Source organism: Sus scrofa, chromosome 1, assembly GCF_000003025.6.
Source record: "Sus scrofa isolate TJ Tabasco breed Duroc chromosome 1, Sscrofa11.1, whole genome shotgun sequence".
Lineage (NCBI taxonomy): Eukaryota > Metazoa > Chordata > Mammalia > Artiodactyla > Suidae > Sus > Sus scrofa.
Genome location: NC_010443.5, coordinates 96480786 through 96504927, shown reverse-complemented (window position 1 = coordinate 96504927; position 24142 = coordinate 96480786). Strand labels below are relative to the sequence as shown.

The 24142-nt window shown below is 38.7% G+C and overlaps 1 protein-coding gene across 11 annotated transcripts in view; it reads left to right on the top strand.

The window, feature by feature from the left end:
- The window catches only part of PIAS2 (protein inhibitor of activated STAT 2), a 144164-nt gene that overhangs the window by 40871 nt on the left and 79151 nt on the right, over window positions 1-24142 (top strand). For 9 of the 11 annotated variants that reach the window (XR_002344194.1, XR_002344195.1, XR_002344196.1 and 6 more), the window contains 4 exons: window positions 11458-11508; window positions 11644-11734; window positions 21072-21206; window positions 23916-24021. Coding sequence is in view for 8 of the 11 variants with exons in the window: in XM_021092649.1 (XP_020948308.1) it covers window positions 11458-11508; window positions 11644-11734; window positions 21072-21206; window positions 23916-24021 (383 nt within the window). In the remaining 3 variants the exon portion in view is untranslated. The remainder of the gene's footprint in view (window positions 1-11457; window positions 11509-11643; window positions 11735-21071; window positions 21207-23915; window positions 24022-24142) is intronic. The other 2 variants (XM_021092655.1, XM_021092658.1) reach the window with 1 other exon arrangement.

Sequence of the window (24142 nt, the reverse complement as noted above, 5' to 3'; positions counted from 1 at the left end):
ATGAACAAACCAAAGCATGGAATTGTGAATTGTATGTACCATTTGCCTCGAAAAGGTGTGTGGGTGGGTGTGTGTATGTAACTTGCATAAGTGCATAAGATATGTATGGACAAATATGATTAACTACCTCTGGAGAAGGGAATCAGGTGGCTGCGATCAGAGTTGGGGGGAGTTTTTTCATTTTAAATCCTTTTATATGTATCTTTTTTAAATATGAGCTATGTGAATATACCAACTATTCAAAAAATGAATGAAATTTACATTATGTTCCAGAGATGGATGGTTGTGATGGTTATAATGTGAGTGTACTTAAAGCCACAGAACTTATATGCTTTAGAATAGATAACATGATAGATACATTTTCTTATGAATATTTAACCACAATAAATATTAAAAAAAATTAGCCATAGAAGTAAGGCTATTTGTAATCCTCCATTGAACATGCAATAAATCACATAAACATGTACATACAAACCCCAACCTTTTCAGGGCTATGGAATCAAATAGTAAGAAATCTCCTTCCTAAGAAGTTGAAGTAACAGTTTTGTACCCATTACTTAGCTCCCCCCCATTACTTAGCTTTAATAATTATCAACATTTTGGAATCTCTATGTGACCACCCCCCAACTTTTTTTCCTGAAATATTTTAAAGCAAATTCCAGTCATCATTTAATTTCACTGAGAAATAACTTGATACATCTCTAATTTTTAACATAATCATACTAAAAATTAATAATTCTTGAATATAAAACAATGTCTTAGGCTATCTTCACATTTTCTTGTTTCAGAATTCAAACATGGCCCATGTATTACTTTTCATTTTTATGTCTCCTAAGATTTTTAAAACCTTTTTATTTTTTAAAAAATTTTATTAAAATTTTTTTTTTTTTTTCCTCTTTTTTGGCTGCCCCACAGCATGTGGACTTTCTAGGCCAGGGGTCAGGTCCAAGCCACAGTTGTGACCTATACCACAGCTGTGGCAATGCCAGATCCTTAACCCACTATGCTGAGCATTGGACCTGCATCCCAGCACTCCAGAGATACTGCCAATCCCATTGCACCACTGGAGGAACTCCTAAAACCTTTTTATTTTGAAGTAATTATAAGTTTTTAGAAAAGCTGTGAAGAAACAGTAGATACACTCTTTAGTCAGCTTTCCTTAATATTAACATTTTGCATAATTATAAGTGCAGTTATCAAAAACGAAGAAATTAACCTTGGTACAATAATATTAACTAAAGACTTTATTTTAACTACAGATTTTGTTCACATTTCACCAGTTTTTCTGCTAATTAATTTCTGTTCCTGGATCCAATCCAAGATCCCAAATCATACTTAATAGTTACGTTACTTTAGTCTCTTTCAGTCTGTGATGGATTCTTGTTTTTCCCTTGTCTCTCATAACTTCTGATACTTCTGTAGAGTACTGGTCAGGTATTTTGTAGAATGTTCCTCAACTTGGGTTTGTCTGATGTTTTGTCATGACTAGACTGAGATTATGCATTTTTGGCAAGAATACCTCAAGTTATATGCCCTTCTCAGTGTGTCATGTCAGGGGCTACATATTGTTGATACATCTTACTTTCTTTTTTTTTTTGCCTTTTCTAGGGCTGCTCTGGCGGCATATGGAGGTTCCCAGGCTAGGGGTCGAATCAGAGCCGCAGCCACTGGCCTATGCCAGAGCCACAGCAACACGGGATCCCGAGCCGTGTCCGTCTGCAACCTGCACCGCAGCTCACGGCAACGCCGGATCCTCAACCCACTGAGCAAGGCCAGGGATCGAACCCGCAACTTCATGGTCCCCAGTCAGATTCGTTAACCACTGTGCCATGATGGGAACTCCAGGTACATCTTACTTTTGATGATGTTAATCTCGATCACTTGGGTAAGGTACTTTCCACCAGATTTCTGCACTATAAAGTTGCTTTTTTTTGGTTATTAATACGTATCTTGGAGATATTTTGGAGATATTAGTATCTTTGAGATATTAATAAGTATCTTGGAGATATTAAGATAGGAAAGTATATTTGGAGATGTACTCTGTTTATCTTCAAATTGCTGCCCACCAAGGTAGTGTTCACTCATGAATCTTGCCTTCAGTAATTACTTCCTCACACTTACGTTCCAATGCTGTGATTTTCTGTTCTTACTCTTTTTCACTTTGGAGTTATTCTTTTTAAGGAAGAGCTGTCCCTTTCCCTCCGTTTATTCAGCTTTTGTCTGAGTGGGCCCTCGAGTACTCTGGGGTATACCCAGTGCTACAGTAATTTATGTGATTGCTCAGACTGTTCTCCCTTTGGCCATTCTTTGAGGTGTGTGCCCTTTGGGTATGTCTCCACTCATGTATAAGCACTACTTTACTGCTCCAGGCTCATCTTATAATTTCTTCGCTGCAGTTCCAAAATTGAAGACTTCTCCCAGGAGCTTTGGTTCTGCTCTTAGAGTACTTTCTACCCTTTCTTAGGAAAAGGTGGCTCATTTGACTATCTTAGCATATTACACCTTTTTACCCATTTTGGATTTGGATGATTATGCTTCTTTTGTGGTATCATTTAATATCTGTCCCCAAAGTTCTCAAACTCTGCTGCGTATTGGAATCAACTGGGGAGATTTTAAGAATCCAGATACCTAGATTTCATTCATATCAATTTAATTAGAATTTCTGAAGATGGAATCCAACAACACTAGTTTATAAAGCTCCCCAAGTGTTTCCAGTGTGCAGCAAATTTGAAATCTATTGCTGTGCATCTAGCTCCTCCCCTCTGACTGTGATGGTGATAAAATCTAAACCAGAGGCTTGAATACATTCAGGTTTGAATGGTTCTGTTCTTTCTCGTACACCTTGCAAAGACTGATGACTAAATTCAGCTTTGTTCTTGGCTGTGGCACTGTTCCTTCCCTTGGGTACCACTGCTTTCTCTCTAGTCATGCCCTCTCATACTGACATCTTTTACATGTTCCCAGAATCAGTGTGTGGTTTTCTTCTTACTGTGCTGTGGAAGTATCCATGAGTGTGCTTTGGTTTTTTGTTTTTGTTTTTTTTTTTTAAATATTGATGACTTCAGAATCACCACTTCCCTCTGGTTTCCTTTCTTAGTGCCTCTACTTTGAATACCCACAGGTACATCAAATCCAGCACATCTAGAATTAAACTTGCCTTCCTCCCAAACCTATGTGTTCATCTTTGTTCTTTTATTTATTCATTTAATCTCACAGCATATATTTTTTTACTATCTACTGTGGTCCAGACAATGGTCCAGGCACCAAGGGTTCAGAGTTGATAAATAAGCTGGCGTCAGGGACGCTTAAGCTTAGTATGTTTCCTCCCATTGCCAGTTTCACTAATTGCCTGAGATCTTCCTAGACAGAGGCCTCTTTGCATTATCTCAGACTTCATCTACTACATCCTATTGTCACTTTCCTACACTCTAGTGAGTCTTCTTTCACCTCTTTGAAGATTTAAAACTTGACTCAATTCTACCTTTGACGGAGCTAGCATGGTCTTAGAGTAATACCAATTGGACTGTGAATTCCTGCTCTCCCATTTAGGCCTGTATGCCCCCAAGTAGGTTACTAAAGCCCACTGAGTCTTACTTTACCCAGTGTGTAAAATTGGAAAAATAATCACCACCTCACTCAGTGGTCGGAAATTGAATGCTCTAACTGGCTCTACCTTTTATGTGGTGGGTGGCATCACCACCTGTCCAGTTGCATTATTCCAAAACCTGGACTCCATCCAGAGTGCTTCTCTCATTTTATCCTGACTTCCTGTATCTAGTCAGTCATTGAGTCCTATCACTTTTTGTCCCTTAATATTATTCAGTGATATTTATGTTTAAATGACTTTGAAGTTCTCATCTTTTGCCTGTACAGTTGTAGTGGTTTCCTGTCTCCCAGCCGACCAAGTGATCCTTAAAGCCCACTCAGTGTTTTCTTTCTTGTGCTTAGAAGCCCTGCGGTGATACCTCTTAATAAAGTCCACACTCCATTGCCCTGGCAAATCTCTTCACGTTGCTCTGCTCATCTTCTTAATCATATCATCTCTAGCGGTCTGTACTCCTACTAGGTTTTCATAGTTCTGAACCTTTGCATCTCTTCTTCCTCCTTACTCTTCTTGGCAAACCTGAGTCATGTCTTCGTGGCAGTTCAAGTCTTCGCTCTTCTGTGATGCCTTTCCAGATTTCCCCCAGTACATTCTTGGTCTCTCACTTACTGTGTACTTATTTTCTTTTTCTTTAATTTTTTTGATTTTGTAATGAATTTTATTACATTTATAGTTGTACAACAATCATCACAACCCAGTTTTACAGCATTTCCATCCCAAACCCCCAGCGCATCCCCCCACCCACCAACCTGCCTGATTTGGAAACCATGTTTTTCTTTTATCTTTAAAAAATTTTTTTTTATTTCCCCAATGCATTATTTTTTTTCCTGTTGTATAGCATGGTGACCCAGTTATACATACATGTATACATTCTTTTTTCTCATGTTATCATGCTCTATCATAAGTGACTAGATAGAGTTCCCAGTGCTACACAGCAGGATCTCATTGCTAATTCATTCCAAAGGCAATAGTCTGCATCTATTAATCCCAATCCATCCCACTCCTTCTCCCTCCCCCTAGGCAAACCACAAGTCTGTTTTCCAAGTCCATGAGTTTCTTTTCTGTGGAAAGTTTCATTTGTGCCGTGTATTAGATTCCAGATATAAGTGATATCATATGGTATTTGTCTTTCTCTTTCTGACTTCACTCAGGATGAGAGTCTCTAGTTCCATCCATGTTGCTGCAGATGGCATTATTTTGTTCTTTTTTATGGCTGAGTAGTATTCCATCGTGTATATATACCACATCTTCCTTATCCAATCATCTGTCGATGGACATTTGGGTTGTTTCCATGTCTTGGCTATTGTGAATAGTGCTGCAATGAACATGCAGGTGCTTGTGTCTTTTTTAAGGAAAGTTTTGTCTGGGTATAATGCCCGAGAGTGGGGTTGTTGGGTCATATGGTAGTTCTGTGTATAGTTTTCTAAGGTACCTCCATACTGTTTTCTAAGGTACCTCCATACTGTCTTCTCCATAGTGGTTGTACCAGCTTACATTCCCACCAAGAGTGCAGGAGGGGTCCCTTTTCTCCACACCCCCTCCAGCATTTGTTATTTGTGGACTTATTAATGATGGTCATTCTTACTGGTGTGAGATGGTTTCTCATGGTAGTTTTTTTTTTTTTTTTTTTTTGAATTGATTCTTCAATAAAGGCATTACACCATTGAAGAAGACATTATAGACTTTACATTATACCATGGAGAGAAATGATTATTAATAATACAATTGTAGAACTATATTATTTAATTGTACAGTTGCATTATTTAATTATAATTATCATAAATTCTTTGATGGAGTGGAAATCAGAATCAGTTCTAAGAAAACTTCAACATTCCAAGAATGATGTCAAATGACCCCATTCATGGTGGATAATGCACTTACTTACTATGAGATATATTTCTTCTTCAGAGATTCCTTGTTTGTGTATCAGTTGTAGATTTTTGGTTTGCAGTTATTCTGAAGTTTTGATATGAGTCTATATGTATATGAGATTGTTTTAAGTTGTTCTCTTAATCGCAAGTTCATCTCCAGTGTCCTGCATTTGTACCCTCCTCTTATGATTTCTGAATTTGGTGGTATAAATGTGCATGGATGATTTCGTATCTTTATTGTATATATACCTTTGCTGGTGAACCTTGTCATTTGTGGCATTTTTGTTTCCTGTTGCTGTCTTTTCTTTTCTGCCTGGAGAAGTTCCTTTAGTATTTGTTGTAAGGCTGGTTTAGTGTTGCTGAATTCTCAACTTTTGCTTATCTGTGAAGGTTTTGCTTTCTCCTTCAAATCTGAATGAGAGCCTTGCTGGGTAAAGTAATCTTGGTTGGAGGTTTTTTCCTTTCATCATGTTTTGTATATCATGCCACTCCCTTCTGGCCTGCAGCATTTCTGCTGAAAAATCTGCCAATAATCTTATTGGGGTTCCCTTGTATGTTACTTGTTTCTTTTCCCTAGCTGCTTTCAAGATTTTCTCTGTCTTTAATTTTGGTTAGTTTGATTAATATGTGTCTCGGTGTATTCCTCCTTGGGTTTATTTTATATGGTACTTGTTGTGCTTCCTGGATTTGAGTGAGTGGTTCCTTTCCCATGTTAGGGAAGTTTTTGGCTATTATCTCTTGGAGTATTTTTTCGGTCTCCTCTCTCTCTTCTCCTTCTGGCACCCCTATAATACGGATGTTGGTGTGTTTCACGTTGTCCCAGAGTTCTCTGAGACTCTCTTCATTTGTTTTCAGTATTTTTTCTCTTTTCTGTTCTGCATCCGTAATTTCCATTAATCTGCCCTCCACCTCGCTTATTCGTTCTTCTGCCTCCTGTATTCTGCTGTTAGCTGCTTCTAGTGAATTTGTTATTTCAGTTATTGTATTTTGCATCTCTTCTTAAGTTTTGTATCTTGTATCTCTTTGGTCAGTGTTTCCTGTAAGTTATCCATCTTTACCCTCAGTTTATTTCCAATATTTTGCATCATCTTCAGCATCAACAGTCTAAAGTCTTTTTCCTGGAGGCTAAGAATCTCCTCGTCGCTTAGGTGATTTTCTAGGGTTTTTCCTTTCTCCTTCATCTAAGTTATAGTTCTCTGTCTTTTCATTTTTATAGGTTTTTGGTGTGGTGACCTTTTTACAGAAAATAGAGTTGTCACCTCTCTTACTTCTGGTGTCTGCCCCCCTTGTCTCTCATGGTAGTTTTGATTTGCATTTCTCTAATAATCAATGATGTTGAGCTTTTTTTCATGTGCTTGTTGGTCATCTGTATATCTTCCTTGGAGAAATTGTCTATTCAGGTCTTTTGCCCATTTTTCCATTGGGTGGTTGGCTTTTTTCCTGTTGAGTTGTGTAAGTTGTTTGTATATTTTAGAGATTAAACCCTTGTCAGTTGCATCATTTGACACTATTTTCTCCCATTCTGTAAGTTGTCTTTTTGTTTTCTTTTTGGTGAAACCATAAGTTTTTCAGAGTCTGTGAGTCATTATCTGTTCTGCTGAGAAGTTCTTTGTGTCCTTTTTATTTAAGATTCCACATGTAAGTGATTATATTTGATGTTGGTGTCTCACTGACTGACTGACTTCACTTATCATGATAATTTCTAGGTTCATCCATGTTGCTAAAAATGTTGGTATTTTTTTCCTTTTAATGGCTGAGTAATATTCCATTGTGTATATGTACCACATCTTCTTTATCCACTCCTCTGTCGATGGACATTTAGGTTGTTTTCATGTTTTGACTCTTGTATGTAGTGTTGCAATGAACATTGGAGTACATGTGTCTTTTTGAGTCCTGATTTTCTCTGGATAGATGCCCAGGAGTGGGATTGCTGAATCAAATGGTAATTCTATTTTTAATTTTCTGAGCAATCTCCATACTGTTTTCCACAGTGATTGCACCAATTTACATTCCCACTGACAGTGTGATAGGGTTCCCTTTTCTCCATACCCTCTCTAGCATTTATTGTTTGTAGACTTTCTGATGATGGCCATTCTGGCTGGTGTAATGTGTTACCTCATAGTGGTTTTGATTTGCATTTCTCTAATAATTAGTGATGCTGAACATCTTTTCATGTGTTTTTTGCATCTGTATGTCTTCTTTGGAGAATTGTCTGTTTAGATCTGCCCATTTTTTGATGGGGTCATTTGTTTTTTTTTTTTTTCTTTTTTTTTTGGTATTGGGCTGCAGGAGGTATTTATAAATTTTGGAGATTATCCCTTGTCAATAGCTTCATTTGCCAATATTTTCTCCCATTCTGTGGATTGTCTTTTTGTTTTGTGTAGGGTTTCCTTTGCTGTGCAGAAACTTTTAAGTCCCATTTGTTTATTTTTGTTTTTATTGTTATTACTCTAAGAGGTGGATCTGAGAAGATATTGCTGTGGTTTACATCAGAGAATGTTTGTCCTGCGTTTTCCTCTAAGAGTTTTATAGTATCTGGTCTTATATTTAGGTCTTTGATCAATTTTGAGTGTATTTTTGTGTATGTTGTTAGGAAGTGTTCTAATTTCATTCTTTCACATGTGACTGTGCAGTTTTCCCAGCACCACTTATTGAAAGGACTGTCTTTTCTCCATTGTATATTCTTGCCTCCTTTGTCCTAGATTAGTTGGCTGTAGGTGTGTGGGTTTAATTCTGGGCTTTCTATCGTGTTCCACTGATCTGTATTTCTGACTTTTTGCCGGTACTATACGGTGTCCATGACTGAGGTCCAGGAGCCTGATTCCTCCAGCTACATTTTTCTTTCTCAGGATGGCTTTGGCTATTCTGGGTCTTTTGTTCTTCCAAACAAACTTTAAAATACTTTGTTCTATTGCTGTGAAAAATGTCCTTGGTAACTTGATGGGGATTGCATTGAATCTGTAGATTGCCTTGGTCTGTATAGTCATTTGGTAATGTTGATTCTTCCAATCCAAGAGCATGGTATGTTTTTCCATCTGTTTGTGTCATCTTTGATTTCATTCATCAGTGTCTTAGAGTTTTCAGAGTACACAGGTCTTTTGTCTCTTTAGGTAGGTTTATTCCTAAGTATTTTATTCTTTTTGATGTGATGGTAAATGGGATTGTTTCCCTAACTTCTCTTTCTGATCTTTTGTTGTTAATATATAGAAATGTAGTTGATTTCTTTGTTTTAATTTTGTATCCTGCGACTTTACCAACTTCATTGTTGAGCTCTAACAGTTTCCTGGTAGTGTCCTTAGGATTTTCTAGGTGTAGTATCATGTCATCTGCAAATAGTGATAGTTTAACTTCTTCCTTTCCAATTTGGATTCCTTTTATTTTTCTTCTCTGATTGCCATGGCTAGGGCTTCCAAAACTATGTTGAATAGTAGTGGCGAGAGCAGACATCCTTGTCTTGTTTCTGATCTCTATACTTATTTTCTATTAAAGCATTCCTGCGTTTATTTATTTTTTTATTTAGGGCCATACACATGGCACATGGAAGTTCCCAGACTAGAGGTCAAATTGGAGCTACAGCTGCCAGCCTATGCCATAGCCATAGCAATGCCAGATCCAATCTGTGTCTTTGACCTACACTGCAGCTCATGGCAACTCTGGATCCTTAACCCACTGAGCAGGGCCAGGGATTGAACCCGTATCCTCATGGATCTTGGTCAGGTTCTTTACCACTGAGTCACAGTGGGAACTCCTTATTTATTTATTTTATTTTTATATTTTTATTTTTGGCTGTGCCCTCAGTGTGCAGAAGTTCCTAGGCCAGGGATTGAACCTGTGCCACAGCAGTGACAATGCCAGATTTTTAACCACTAGGCCTCCAGGAACTCCATTTTTTGGGTTGTTTTGGGGGCCTTTGCGTGCAGTGGCTCAATGAGATGTGAGTTCCCAGACCAGGGATTGAATCCGGACCACAGTGGTGAAAGCACTAGACCATTACGCCACCAGGGAACTCCCCTTCTGCGTTTATTTAACGACTTAAATTTACAGCTTCTTGATGAGACCAAAATCTCTTACTCATTTTTATATTCTCAAAGTCTGTCACAGTGTCTGACATAGAGTAAATGTTGACCTTATGTCTGATGAATGAGATCAACATGCAGAAAGTTCCTAGAACAGTGACTGGCAGAAGATGCTTGCTTATTACTCATCATGTTTGTGAAGATATAGAGTACATTGCACTTCCCCTTTTAGGTTAATTTCTCTTATTGGAATAAAGTATAAATCCTTAGTGAACCATTAAAAGCTCTTTATAACATTCTCCCATCTATTTTTCTAGGTTCGTCTTTTGTCGTTTCTCTTTTTTAAAATTATCTTCCCAACCTAACAGGTTTCTGCCATGTATCTCTGGTTGATCCTCACCCTTTCCAGTGCTAGTGAAACCACTGTTACTGATGTTACTAAGTAGAAATGAGAAAAGCAATGTGATACAAACCCTGTTTTCTAATTTTAGGACTAATTGTGGTAATTGGCTTGAACTTTCATGACAAAATTGAATTTCTCTCGTTTCTGTAACACTTAATTTTCATAATGTACTATAGCACTTACCATGTATTATTTTAGTTGTATATATTTGATACCTACTAGTATATGAAACCTTGGAGAGTGAATATTGTGTCTTATTTATCTTTGATGCCTCAGTGCCCCGACTTTGAAATGTTTCTTGATTTTAATGAGTAGAATGAAATGGGTTACTCACAAGAGGTCAGTGTTGTCGAGGATATTTTCAATAGACATTTCAGAAGAAAGGAGGCAACTACGGGCAAAGGAAACAGGGCAGAATTAACAGTAATAGCAGCCAGCTGCTCACACTTGTTGAGCACTTATATTCAGGCACTTTACATGTATTATTAACATGTTTAATTGTCACAACAACTCTACGAAGAAGGTATAGTAATTTTCCACCTTTAACAGATGTAACTGAGACACAGAAAGGTTTAAGTAATTTGTCCAAGGTCATACAGCTTGGGACTGTAGAACTCAGGCTGGACATTGCTGTACTTTATTGCCTTCCAGTGAGCACAGAGAATTGAAAGCAGGAAGAAGACTGCCCCCATTGGAGCAAGATGGAGGGCTATAGTATTCTCAAGAAAAGGCTGATGTCTCTCTGACATGGTCCAAGATTTATGATGATGGCTAAGGACAAGACTTCTTAAACTGTACAGCCATTGCATGTTACTTGGGGAATCTTGTTAAAATTCAGATTCTCATTCTATTGCCTAGATGTCTAGGGCCTGAGATTCTGCTTTCTGACAAGCTCCGACGCAGTAACAAAGCAGCTTCATTGCAGCCTCCATTTTGAGTGGCAAGGTTTTGGAAGGTTCAGTGCCGAAGATATTTTATATAGGACTCTGTTAGGTTCTCGTCTAGAAATTCTAAGAGATTCTGTGTCCTTAAATGGGGACATAATTATGGAGTTGGCATGCTGTAGAGACTCTTGAGACTCTAGGCACCTGTTCGTCATCCAGGGTCTATATTAAAATCACTCAAGTAGCTGTATAAACTGCTAATACTCAGGCTGTGCTTCAGAACCAGTAAGAACATCTGGTGAATGGGACTTTATATTTAAAAAAAATTGCAAGGTTTAAGAACCACTGTAAGCAAATAAATTAATTTATATAAACTCTTTTTGAACCCTAGAGTGCTCCTTTTCGTGTTAACCAGATCTGTTGCCTGTTAAAATAAAAATTGTACTGTGAAAGTTCCCATGAATTGAAAATACCTTAAAAAATTGCCATAAAGGCAAAATGTAAAGTAAATGAGGGCTGTCATCACTACAGTGTTTTAACTAAGGCTTGTGCTATTGGTAGGTTAGTGTTCATTTTTTAATAAATAAGAAATGCCAATAATGGCTTTTTCTGGTGAGAATGCTTTCTGTGAATTCTAGCTGTGTTTTCTTAACTCAGTTTTTTTCTCTTTTTCCCACAGGGATTTTTTGCCAGGTGGTAGGAGAGATTATACAGTTCAAGTTCAGCTGAGGCAAGTTTGAAATTTTCTGTTACGTTCGTATTATTCTTGCTAATAACTATGTACATATGGTCCTGAATTTGAAAATATACAAACATGTTTTGAGTATATTATTTAAGAATAGTTCTTTCTTTTTCTTTAATGCAGACTTTGCCTGGCAGAGACAAGTTGCCCTCAAGAAGATAACTATCCTAATAGTCTCTGCATAAAAGTAAATGGGAAGCTGTTTCCTTTGCCTGTAAGTTGCTTTTTATTCACCAGTCTTGCATGTAAGTTTAGTATAAACAAGGCCTAGAAATAGAGGCAACTTAGTTCTAGTGAATACTCTTAGTATCCAGATTAAATACTGTATTCTACTAGAGAGATTAATGTTCATTGGAGAAATGGCTGATTCCAGGTCTGGGGAGATGGAGAAGTTGAGCCTGAAGCATCTTGCTTGTTCCAGGAAGCGAGAAAGCTGTGAAAGACTTAGGATCATATCAGATGGCATAATAGCAGAGCAGGACCTACGTATATAGGGCAGCATGTTGTGGTGGATGTCTGGATTAGCTGGGTCTCAGCCATGGATCAGATGGTGATAGAGGCTACTGAGAGCAACTGGACAGTGGAGATTAAGGATTCCAAGCTTGGGCCTTGATGATCCACACACTTGGGGGATGGATGCAGTGGTATTTGATTGACAGCATGTTTAAGCTCTGAAGTAGTATATGAGCTTCAACATCTGGGAGTATACACACACAGACACAGACACACACACGCATACATACATACATACACATACTTAACATGTATAACCTGTTTCTGGCCTGATAGATACCTCTGGACTCTTCACGTCTTGTTAATCAAATCTTAAAGTAACACTTAATTGTTGAAATGGACTATGCGTCTGTCTGGATTAAGTTACTAATTTGGTAGAGCTGTGTGGAAGGCCAGAGAAGCCATAATCAAAATAGTAGCATAAACATTTAGATTAAGACATGAACATTGTAGGTGTGTATGTTGTGTTTGTTGAATGAATAGTGAATAAGCTCATTCCTTTTTTATGATTGCATAGCATTTCACACCATGAGTGTGTCATATTCAGCTTTTCTCTTAAAGGACAATATAGTTTGCAGATTTATTTTTGCCACTCATATAATGCTACAATAAACATATTTCCTTAGAAAAAAAATACAGTAGTAGAGCATGGCCTGTTTTTTAAGCACTGCAGAGTGAAGGTGTATCTAACTGAAGAAGCAGTTAGTGAGGACAGTGATTCCACCTTTATGGTAAGTTGCCGTTTCAGCAAAGCAGACACCATCACGTCTGCCATTGACTGTTGAGATGGAGATGGGGGCAGCTGTTTAGCATCCCTGCTGAGTACAAGACTTGGCTGTGGAATAAGTATATGAGCAACAGCATGAGCAAATGAGCAAGTGAGACAACGTAGTCTAGGACTCTAGGCTCTACTGGGGCCAAGTGGTTTTAGGTGAACGCCAAAGAGAAGAAGGTCTATGGCCAACCCTTGTAGTCACTGGTCTGACTTGCTGGTCGTCAGGAGTCTCATTTGACTCATATGTAGCCTATGGATTTAGAGACCTGAGAAATAACCTGTTTCATGAATTTTGTTTGTTTGTTTGTTTTTTGCCTTTTTGTAGGGCTGCTCCCTTGGCATATGGAGGTTCCCAGGCTAGGGGTCTAATCCGAGCTGTAGCCACCAGCCTGCGCCAGATCCACAGCAACGTGGGATCCGAGCCGAGTCTGCAACCTACACCACAGCTCACAGCAACGCCGGATCCTTTAACCCACTGAGCGAGGCCAGGGATCGAACCTGCAACCTCATAGTTCCTAGTCGGATTCGTTAACCACTGCGCCACAACGGAAACTCCTGTTTCATGAATTTTATAGGGCTTGAGCATCATTGCACCACTGCCTGTCTCTTTGAAAGATATCTGTGAAGCTGAAATCATTTGAGATAGTCTCTGGGGATGAAGGGAAGTTTCAGAGCCTGAGTAGATATAGTTGGGAATGCTTACATGCACTCATGCATGTTCAAAACCTAGGTGGGGCATTTTTCCTTTTGGGTTTCTGGCTAAAAGCAACAGGAGATCTCAGTGTGCTGTCTTTTATCTGGATGGATCATGCAAAGATCTTAACCAAGGGAAGAAGCAGCCTTACTTGGAGGGTGCTTACGTAGGGTGGGTGGGTGGCCAGATCTGTGGCAGAGGAAACATGGGATTTTGGAATGACTCTGCACATTTTCTCTGGCTTTTCTTAGCCAATTTTCTTTGTCCAGAATGTGCTAAGATTTTTTTTTTCTCCTTTTTGGCCACATCTGTGGTATATGGAAGTTCCTGGACCAGAGATTGAGTCTGAGCCGCCGCTCCGACCTACACCACAGCTGTGGCAATGCCCACTGCACTGGGCCAGGATTGAACTGCTGCAGAGACAACACCTGATCCTTAACTCACTGTGCTCCAGGATCTCTTTTGACCTTTGACTTTCATTGCTATTTAACCCTATTACTTTCTTGAAGAAAGATCTATGACAATTTCTCAGTATCTGTATGGACACACCTCGAAGATCTATCCAGTATTATATGCCTGTGTCAGTGATGGGGGACTGTCTGAAATATGTGAGGTTCTTCTTAAACTCTCATTGCTGCAGAACATACGGTGGTTACAGATACGTATGCACACAAGTTCCACAAAACTTTCCAAGTCAGTGTCATGCTTTGATATGTTATTTTCATCCATGAGATCTGCAGCACCTCTGTGGATAGCTGTGAATTTGTCATTCTTCCAGGGCTTTGGGGAGAGAAGCAGTTAGGCAGTTGTACACTTCTTCTGGGTCATTGTTACTCAGTCATGCTGGTTTCTTTCTGGAAGTGCTAACCAACCCTGGCGAAGTTATTCTAGACTGTTTGTGGACATATCAACTGCTGTGTGGAGTAGTCCTTGTCTGGTGAGGCTGGCACTCACCTCTGGGTCCCGCAGTGGCTCCAAGGGCACTTCTGAGGGTGGCGAAAAAACAGCATTAGGACAAAGGAAAAAACAGGTTTCAAAAACAGAAGATAGGAGTTCCCGTCGTGGCTCAGGGGTTAACGAATCCGACTAGGAACCATGAGGTTTCGGGTTTGATCCCTGGCCTTGCTCAGTGGGTTAAGGATCCGGCACTGCCGTGAGCTGTGGTGTAGCTCGCAGACGCGGCTTGGGTCCTGTGTTGCTGTGGCTCTGGCATAGGCCGGTGGCTACAGCTCCTATTTGACCCCTAGCCTGGGAACCTCCATATGCTGCAGGAGCGGCCCAAGAAATGGCAAAAAGCTAAAAAGACAAAAAAACAAACGGAAGACAATGGAGTGGCACTGGGGGCAGGGGGGAGCTTGCCTGATCTTCGCAGGACTATCCCAAGGATCACATGCCAGAAACATCCCAAAGGGGTTTTTCATCTTCAGCTCTGTGAACTCCTATGAAACAACTGACATAAATTTACAGGTATCTGCTGAGACACCCCCACCCCCATCCCCAATTGCTGTTAATTGGGATAATGAAACATGGAGCTTTAACTAGCGTGAGGCAGGTTTATGAGAGCCATGTGAGTACACCGCAGCCTCAGAAGAAGAAACTCCAGTGACCTCGAGGGCGTTAATATTGGCAATCTTCAGGGACTTTAGTCCCATTGTTAGAAGCATCAACAGGCCACAAAGTTTGACATGTGGTCCTTGCCCATGATCCTGGTTTATTACACAACAGATCTTGGAGGAATAAGCTTGACACAGTCATGGGATTTCCCATTAGAGCTCTGAATACATTCAAATTTTTGTCCTGGAATGAATCTCTGCAGTATCCAGTCACTATGGAACTGTGCTGGTTGGCTCTTATACTGTAAAACAAAGAGTAAACTGAATGGGAAGTGGTATTGCCTTGATAACTGCAACATGTCCCTGGATTTTTAAGGGTCAGAGAGTGCTGAAGGCAGTTTATGTGCTGTCTTACCTGCAGCAGGGTGATGAGTTACGTAAGACACCTCCATCCTCGATCCAGGGATGACAGTAAGCGGCTCAAAGTAGGACTTGTAGAATGATAAGTGCAGCCTGGACAGGCTCGATTGAAACTGCTTCTGAGAGTATTCCCCACACCTCCGTCTTTGACTCAGGCGCTGCCAGTGTATAGACTGACAGCCAGATGAGAAAATTACATGTTTTTAATGGCAAAAGAGAGGAAAAAAGACCCTTTTTGCTTGGAGAGTTATTTTGAGAAGCTGAATTATTTTCCTTTTTAAACAGATTTTGAGAGATTTCTGTAAACCTGAGGAGCTTTAAGGTTGGGGCATGTGGAGGCGAGTTGACATGGGGGAGTGTTTCTTTGAAAGATTCCAAAGAATGGAGAAGATGTGTGTTAACAGTTCAGATGGCAAAAATGTTCTAAGTATTTCCTCTTGATACAGCAGAAGACTTATCAGTACTAGTGCCATTATCCTAATGTATTCTTTTTCTGAGTTTGTGAATTTCTTTTTCCTGATATATTATTTTTTCCTCTATATATTAATTACACCTCTGGTCTACCTCACGGTAAATGTGGACTGAAGTCAAGTCAGGATTTTCTTCTTTAATTACACACACAACCCCTCCCCCCCATCCATTTAAAGAGATTCCTTTGGCCTGAGATGGGGTAATATTGGCATCTAAAAAGTAATCCTCCAGTGGACTCAAACCCATCAAATATATGAGTTTGTAATTAATGCTAAAATAAACCATTGGCGGTCACACCAACTTATACTAAAAATTGATAAAGGGAGAGAGTCATTGATTTCAAGATAACCAGATGTTGATATGTCAAGTTCTTTATGGAATGATTTCAACTAATACAAGCAGAAGGAAGAGTGGATTAGAAAACTTTTTTTTTTTTTTTTTTTTTTTTTTTTTTTTTTTTGCAATCCGTACTCATATAATGGATCCAGGCAGCCATCTTCAGGGGATACTAAAACCATTAGCTCAAAGCTGGATGGGGACTCTGTAGTGGAGGGATCAGGCTGATATCAGCAGACCTTCCCTTCGGTCTTGACCTCACTGAAAATGGGGCAGGCAGACATGTGTCTTGTGATCCAATACAATAGGAAGTATGTAACGTTCCCGATGTTTTTGTTTTTGAAAACTTTGTGTGAATCTAGTCAAAGCCTGTACACCTAATTACCAACCTGAAACATATGGGAGCGTCCATGCTGTTACACCATGAGGAAGTAGCCTACTAATCCAGAAGATGAAGTCATTTCTTTAGGTCAAAATCCCTAGTATCTCCAACAGAAATGGCATTGGAAAAGTAGTTGGGGATGGGGCCAGGGGGTGAGAGAGAATAAAAATTACTCTTTATTACAGAATAAAAGAAACTTCAGGGACAACTAAACACACTCTGAGGCTCTAGTTTGGATTCTAACTGTAAGAGGACATCTTACATACCAGACTATGGATCAAATAATGTGTCTGGGATACATTTTGTAATAATCTGAGGTGGGGTAAATACTGCTTATGAGTAAATAAGTTACTGAATTTGATGATGGTTTATGGGAGTTTGACTTTTTCCTCTATTTTTGTATGTATTTGAAGTTTCAATAATTGAAAGATAAAAGACATCTTTGCAGCACTTGAGAAGTTGGAATATAAACTAGATTAAACAGTATATTAAGTTATAGTTAATTTTGTAAGGTTGTGATACTGTTTTTTTAAAAAAGAGTTATTAAAGATATGTATAAAAGTATGGGTCAAATGGCATATCTAGAATTTGCATTTAAGTACTTGGGCAGAAATAAATCTGTATATGTGTGAGGTGTGTGTTTTGGGATGGATTTTGGTGGCCAGAGGCAAATGAAGCAGGTTGGTGGGTACTTACTCTTCTTTCTACTCTTGTGTATATTTAAAAATTTTTATAATACAAAGTAAAAAAATAAATCTGTATGGGTAGTATTAAAGTAGTAGTGAAAATTAGAAATATGGTAGGAAAATGTTAAAGGAGCAACACTATCAACTTCTGTCACAATTATAAGTGGGATGGGAAGTTGTCATAGCCTGTAACAGAAAAGATTGAGTATCCCTTTTACTGAAATGTTAGATTGAGACTGGTAAAAAAAATCTCTTTAACTGGTTTTCCAGCAGCCTTTATTTAGAAAGCTTTCAGATACACCACAGATATCTCCTGTAAGATGAACTTAATTTTATTTTTGCTTTAGATATGGGAAATCTTTAGAAATATGTGAAGGCTAACCATTTTTATTTTATAAAATTCTAACTACAGTTGACCCTTGAACAACATGGGTTTGAACTGCCTGGGTCCAAATACCTTTTTTTTTTTTTTTTTTTTGTCTTTTTGCTATTTCTTTGGGCCGCTTCTGCGGCATATGGAGGTTCCCAGTCTAGGGGTCCAATCGGAGCTGTAGCTGCCAGCCTACGCCAGAGCCACAGCAACGCTGGATCCGAGCTGCGTCTGCAATCTACACCACAGCTCACAGCAACGCCGGATCGTTAACCCACTGAGCAAGGGCAGGGACCAAACCCGCAACCTCATGGTTCCTAGTCGGATTTGTTAACCACTGCGCCACGACGGGAACTCCCTGGGTCCAAATATTATGATATTTTCAGTGGTAAATACTGCATGATCCTCACCAGAACTGAATATTCAGAGGGCAGATCAGAAATTATGCTCGAGTTTTCAACTGTGTGGAGGGTCAGTGCCCCTATGGTCGTGTTGTTCAAGGGTCAGCTGGATATCCTGTTCTTAATAACTGATGGCTGACTGGAGAGAGGTTACACAGAATTACCAATGAAATCAACATAGTCGCATGGGGTAGAGAATAGAGTTTAAATACTTTAGGTGAATAAGACTAGTACCATACTTGATTTTGAATTTGCTGACACCTCATTCTTACATTCCCTGTTACTCTCCTCCCTTCTTTTCCTCTTTTATTCTATCCAACTAACTTAAAACATTGTTGCTAGGTGTCTCAAATTCCAGTTTACAGAGTTCATTGTCTAACTAGTTGATGAGTTATTTTTATCATTTTGGCACACCCTGTGCCTGTTTTTTTCTTTATTTAACTTAGCAGCGGACATACCAGAAGCCGGAGTTATCTTTCAGACCAAAACCAGACAAAACAAGGTTTCATTCACAATTATCCAGATATTCGTGTTGATATTCCTTCTATGTGTTGCTCACTGAACCAATTCCTAGAGCCTTTGTAAAAAAAAAAAAATCTTTTTTTTTTTGGTCTTTTTAGGGCCATGCCTGTGGCATATAGAAGTTCCCAGGCTAGAAGTTGAATTGGAGCTGCAGTTGCCAGCCTACACCACAGCCGTAGCTGTGCAGCATCTGAGCTACATCTGCAACCTACACCATAGTTCAAGGTTTAAGGTAACACCAGATCCTTAACCCACTGAGCAAGGCCAGGGATCAAACTTGCATCCTCACGGATACTAGTTGGGTTCTTAACCTGCGGAGCCGCAGTGGGAACTCCAAGAAAACTTTCTTATGAATTTGTTTCTTTGTTTTATTTCACTTGAACAACTTTAGATGACATAAACCTCCTCTTTACACGCACCAACATGCGTGCGCTTCCCTTTTCTATAGCATGATGGAAGTTATTTATATTCTTCTCTGTCTTCTATTTCCCTCCTCAGTGTTTAATGATTTTTAAAGTCCTGTTGCAAATTGTAGATTACATGTTATCATGTGAATTCACACACAGTGTTTACTGTCCTACCTACAAGGCACTGAAGGGTGTTGTTCCTTGTGACAGAATGTTGTCCTAGGCTCTGCTGTGTAATACCATCAGTACTGTATTTCATTGTTACTTCGGTACATGTTTTTAACATCTTTAAAATCCAGAGGTGTCATAGAATTGCTGATGACCAGGTGACAGCTGTCGGTTGCCTGCACTTTTACAACCCTGATGTTATTGTTCCCATGGCATGACAGGTTAGCTGCCCTCTGTCGATTTTTCAGTCAACAAATTACTTAACATTCTGAGGAATCCTGGCTGTTTTCTGAAAACCTTTGATCAGTACTTTCTCTTAATATCCAGAGTGTATCAGCATTGACATGTGTAGTTAGTCTGAGGGTGGTAGTGACTTGCTGGGAAATCAGAAATAATGGTGGAGTATAATTATTGGAGAATATAATTTTAAGAAGTGCTTTTGAGAGTTTTTGGTGGCCTATGGGAGAGTATTATTTAGAAAACATGTACTGATCACTGAGTAAAAAAGTGATTCAGAAGATTCTTCTGTATATCCAAAAGGAATATGTTAGGAATTCATTTTGCTTACATTTTCTTGATATGTATACAGGAAAAAAGTAATAATATGTTAGACTGTATCATTACCTTAGTGTTTTTTCCTTCTCAGTGGTGCATAAATCAGTGGCATCTTAGATTCAGTGAGCTGTATGGTATGTGCTTTTCAATATGCAGATATTTTCACGGTTAAGGGATTTAAATTTTTTTAAAAATTTTAATTTGGTTTTGAAAATGAGAAACTGAAAAGTCCTGAGGCAGTTGAGAATTGGATGTACTGTGAATCAAAAATGAGTGTGTTGACTATTTAAAACAAATAATTTAATGACTAAGAAAAATAGAATAATGTGTAAGTAGTGGCATTATTATAGCCCTTAAGATAATTCAGTGCCATTTGAAATATTGGTTATTCTTTTTTGTTAACCTGTTTATTTTTTGTTTGATTTTTGTTTTTATTTTTATAGCTGCACCTGTGGCATGTGGAAGTTCTCAGGCTAGGGGTCAAATCAGAGCTGCACCCGAAGGCCTACGCTACAGTCCTGGCAACACCGGATCCAAGCTGTATCTGCAACCTATGCCGTAGCTTGTGGCAACACTGAATGCTTAACCCATTGAGGAAGGCCAGGGATCAAACCTGCATCCTTACAGAGATTGCTTTGGGTCCTTAACCCATTGAACCACAGTGGGAACTCCTAGATCTGGTTTTAAAATGGTTTTGTTCTTCTACTCTAAGAGAAGATGGTGGATGCTTTTTTTTTTTTTTTTTTTTTTTTTTGGTCTTTTTGCCATTTCTTGGGCTGCTCCCGCGGCATATGGAGGTTCCCAGGCTAGGGGTCGAGTCAGAGCTGTAGACACTGGCCTACGCCAGAGCCACAACAACGAGGGATCCGAGCCAATTCTGCAACCTACACCACAGCTCACAGCAACGCTGGATCATTAACACACTGAGCAAGGGCAGGGATCGAACTGCAACCTCATGGTTCCTGGTCCGATTCGTTAACCACTGCTCCATGACGGGAGCTCCAGTGGAGTACATTTTGATCACTCACAGGATTTCATAATTCCTTTGAAGTTTATTGGTTTGTTCTTTTTGAAAAATTTTCAAAGTTTTTCTTCTTTTTCGTTTCCAGTCTTTGAATACATTTTGAATGAGCACTCCTAAGAGGAATCAATGTAAAGAGATACAACTTTATTGTTTAAAAAAGGGGAAAAATTGATGGCCAGTATAGCAAGATGTCAGCTGTCTTTAATGGAGCATGGATTTTTTTGTATTTTTCTGGATTTGTGAAGGTTTTTGTTTTTATTTCTTCTGGTTATAGGGCTATGCACCACCACCCAAAAATGGGATTGAACAGAAGCGCCCTGGACGCCCTTTGAATATTACATCTTTAGTTAGGTTGTCTTCAGCTGTGCCAAACCAGATTTCCATTTCTTGGGCATCAGAAATTGGAAAGGTAAAGATTCTTTTCCCTGGCTATAGTGTGAAAGCGATCCCACTAGGTGTTGAGTTATTTTGTTTTTTCTTAGGTGCTAGCTCCAGTTCATTCAGTTTTCTCTTTAACCCCCCCCCCCCAAAAAAAAAAAGCAGTAATTTTCAATTCAGGGTAGAGATGTGGAGCTGCTTAAGGTTAAACTTTAAGGTTTCTTGAGAATCATCTCTTTATTTTCTTAGAAAGGAAATAAGTATAATTACAGTATTTCTTAACTCAATGATTAATCACACTTTGTTTAAATAGTATTTAAAAAAACTGGGAATTTGTGGTGATATGTATTTATGAAGAGAAACAAAGCTTTAACAGGCTTTGGGGAAAATAGTTAAGTGTACTTATGTTGTGATTAGAAATAATCTGTTCCAGCCTTTATGGGAACAGCTGATTCTTAACATGTGGGTATCTGATATGGAAATACTTACTTGGATTTACATTATTTCCTCCATACTTTTAGGTTGATGAACCTGATTTCCTGCTGATTTTTAGTCTGTAAATGCATTTTGTCAATTATGAGATACTGATTAATGCAAGGGATTTCCATTTTAGAACTGCTTTTTTCTATAATTAAAATAGAATGGCAAAGAGATTTCAAGTAATTTCTGAACATCAGCTTTAATGTTGATGTTTCATAGAAATAAAGGATAGTATTCCTGTTTATGGACAGAGAAGTTGAGTCATGTTTATACCCAGAATTATTTGGTTTCATCACCAGGGTAATTGCAGAGCTGGACTTAAAGAATATTTTTGTATTAATTTTTGAACTATAAAAATATCACTGTCTTGGAGTTCCCGTCGTGGTGCAGTGGAAACAAATCCGACTAGGAACCAAGAGGTTGCGGGTTCGATCCCTGGCCTTGCTCATTGGGTTAAGGATCTGGTGTTGCCGTGACCTGTGGTGTAGGTCACAGATGCAGCTCGGATCTGGTATGGCTGTGGCTCTGGTGTAGGCCTGCAGCTATAGCTCCGATTAGACCCCTAGCCTGGGAACCTCCATATGCTGTGGGTGCGGCCCTAAAAAAGACAACAACAGCAAAAATCATTGTCTCTAATGACTTTTCTCTTGCGCTCTCATTTCTGAATTTTTACTATGACTTTTTTTTGTTTTGTCTTTTTGCCATTGCTTGGGCCGCTCCTGCGGCATATGGAGGTTCCCAGGCTAGGGGTCGAATTGGAGCTGTAGCCGCCTGCCTAGGCCAGAGCCATAGCAACGCGGGATCCAAGCCACGTCTGCAACCTCACAGCTCACGGCAATGCTGGATCGTTAACCCACTGAGCAAGGGCAGGGATTGAACCCGAAACCTCATGGTTCCTAGTCGGATTCGTTAACCACTGCGCCAGGACGGGAACTCCTGACTTGTATTATCATAAGTAATCTCTAACATCTTTTAATTTGCATGAACTGAATGTAACAGGATAAAGTATTGGACAAGGATTCGGGAAATCTTGGCTTAATCCCAAATTGGCCATTGTTTGATTTTTGGCAATATTGCTTCATTCCCTGAGGCCTACTTATAATAAAGAATAAGTAAAATCTTGAGAATGCTTGTTACATACAAATGTACGGGACATTGTTAAATAAGCAAGTATTAATGATTTAAAGCTAAGTGAGAGAAATTTGAACAGAAGAGTATTATTTTAACTTAAAAATTTGAGTAACTGATTGCAGACTTTGACGGCCTGGCAGGTTTTTTTCTGTTTGTTTTATTGTTTTTTTTTGTCCACATAATGAGAATAATATTCTTTTCTTGTAATAATGATTAATTAACTTAAAATTTGCACACTATATTGGGTATTCAGATATTTGAAAGGACAGTTGCATTATGTTAAAAATGATATTTAAAGTATTTGGCAACTATTAAAAGTATTTTGTTTATTGTAAAATTGAATGAATGAATATATCTAGTGAAGTAGTAAGGTAGATATTTAGCATTTAGGTAAAATTATATTGTATCTCTTCATAGCTCTATAAATAGCTAATGAAGTTTCCTTTGTGCCAGATCTAAGAGGGTATAGAATTGGATGCCTTTATTTTTTGGCCTTGTCCTTTTGATTTTTATCATTTCTTTTTATTTAATGTATACTACAATAGCTGCCCCTTCACCAGTAAAATGCCCGTTTAGGAACAGGGATTAATTTGTCATATTTTTTTCTCTAAAGAATGCTGATTTGGGGTTCATATGGATGAGTTGCTCAAGGCCATGTAGCAAGTGTCTGCCAGAATTAGAACTCTGGTTTTGAAGTGTTAATGTAGACCACAGGTGTTTGAACTTTGTTTCTGCAGTGGGACTCATTTTCCAACTAAAATGTTTTGAGAGCCGTATTACATAAAAACAGAAAATTCTAATTAGAAATGGGTATGGGAGGGTATATTCTCATTTATTCTATGGGGACCCCTAAGTTAGCAATTTTATTAAGTTAGAAACTGAGTTTGAAAACCACTGATTTAAACCATTTGATGTTTTAAAGTGGTAAGTGATTGAGAAATCCCTTTAATGTGATTAAGCTTTCGTCTTCCCTCAGGTAGCTGAGTTGATTTGTTCCTTTCCCAGTCATTGACCTTCCTGTGGCAGTTATTTTGAATGTTATTTTTAGAAACTAGAGTTTCTTAGACAAGTGTTTTATGTAAATAAAAAGACTTCTCTCTTCTTTAACACAGATTATCTTTCTTTGTAGAATTACTCCATGTCTGTATATCTTGTACGACAGCTCACATCAGCCATGTTATTGCAGAGATTAAAAATGAAAGGTATTAGAAACCCTGATCATTCCAGAGCACTAAGTAAGTAATGTTTGTAAAACTGGACATATGAGATGCTTAAAATGGGAAAAAAAAGCCTCGAATATAGATCCTTACAGGAACAATTATTAGAAACCTAAAATGAATTATGAGGTAAAAATAC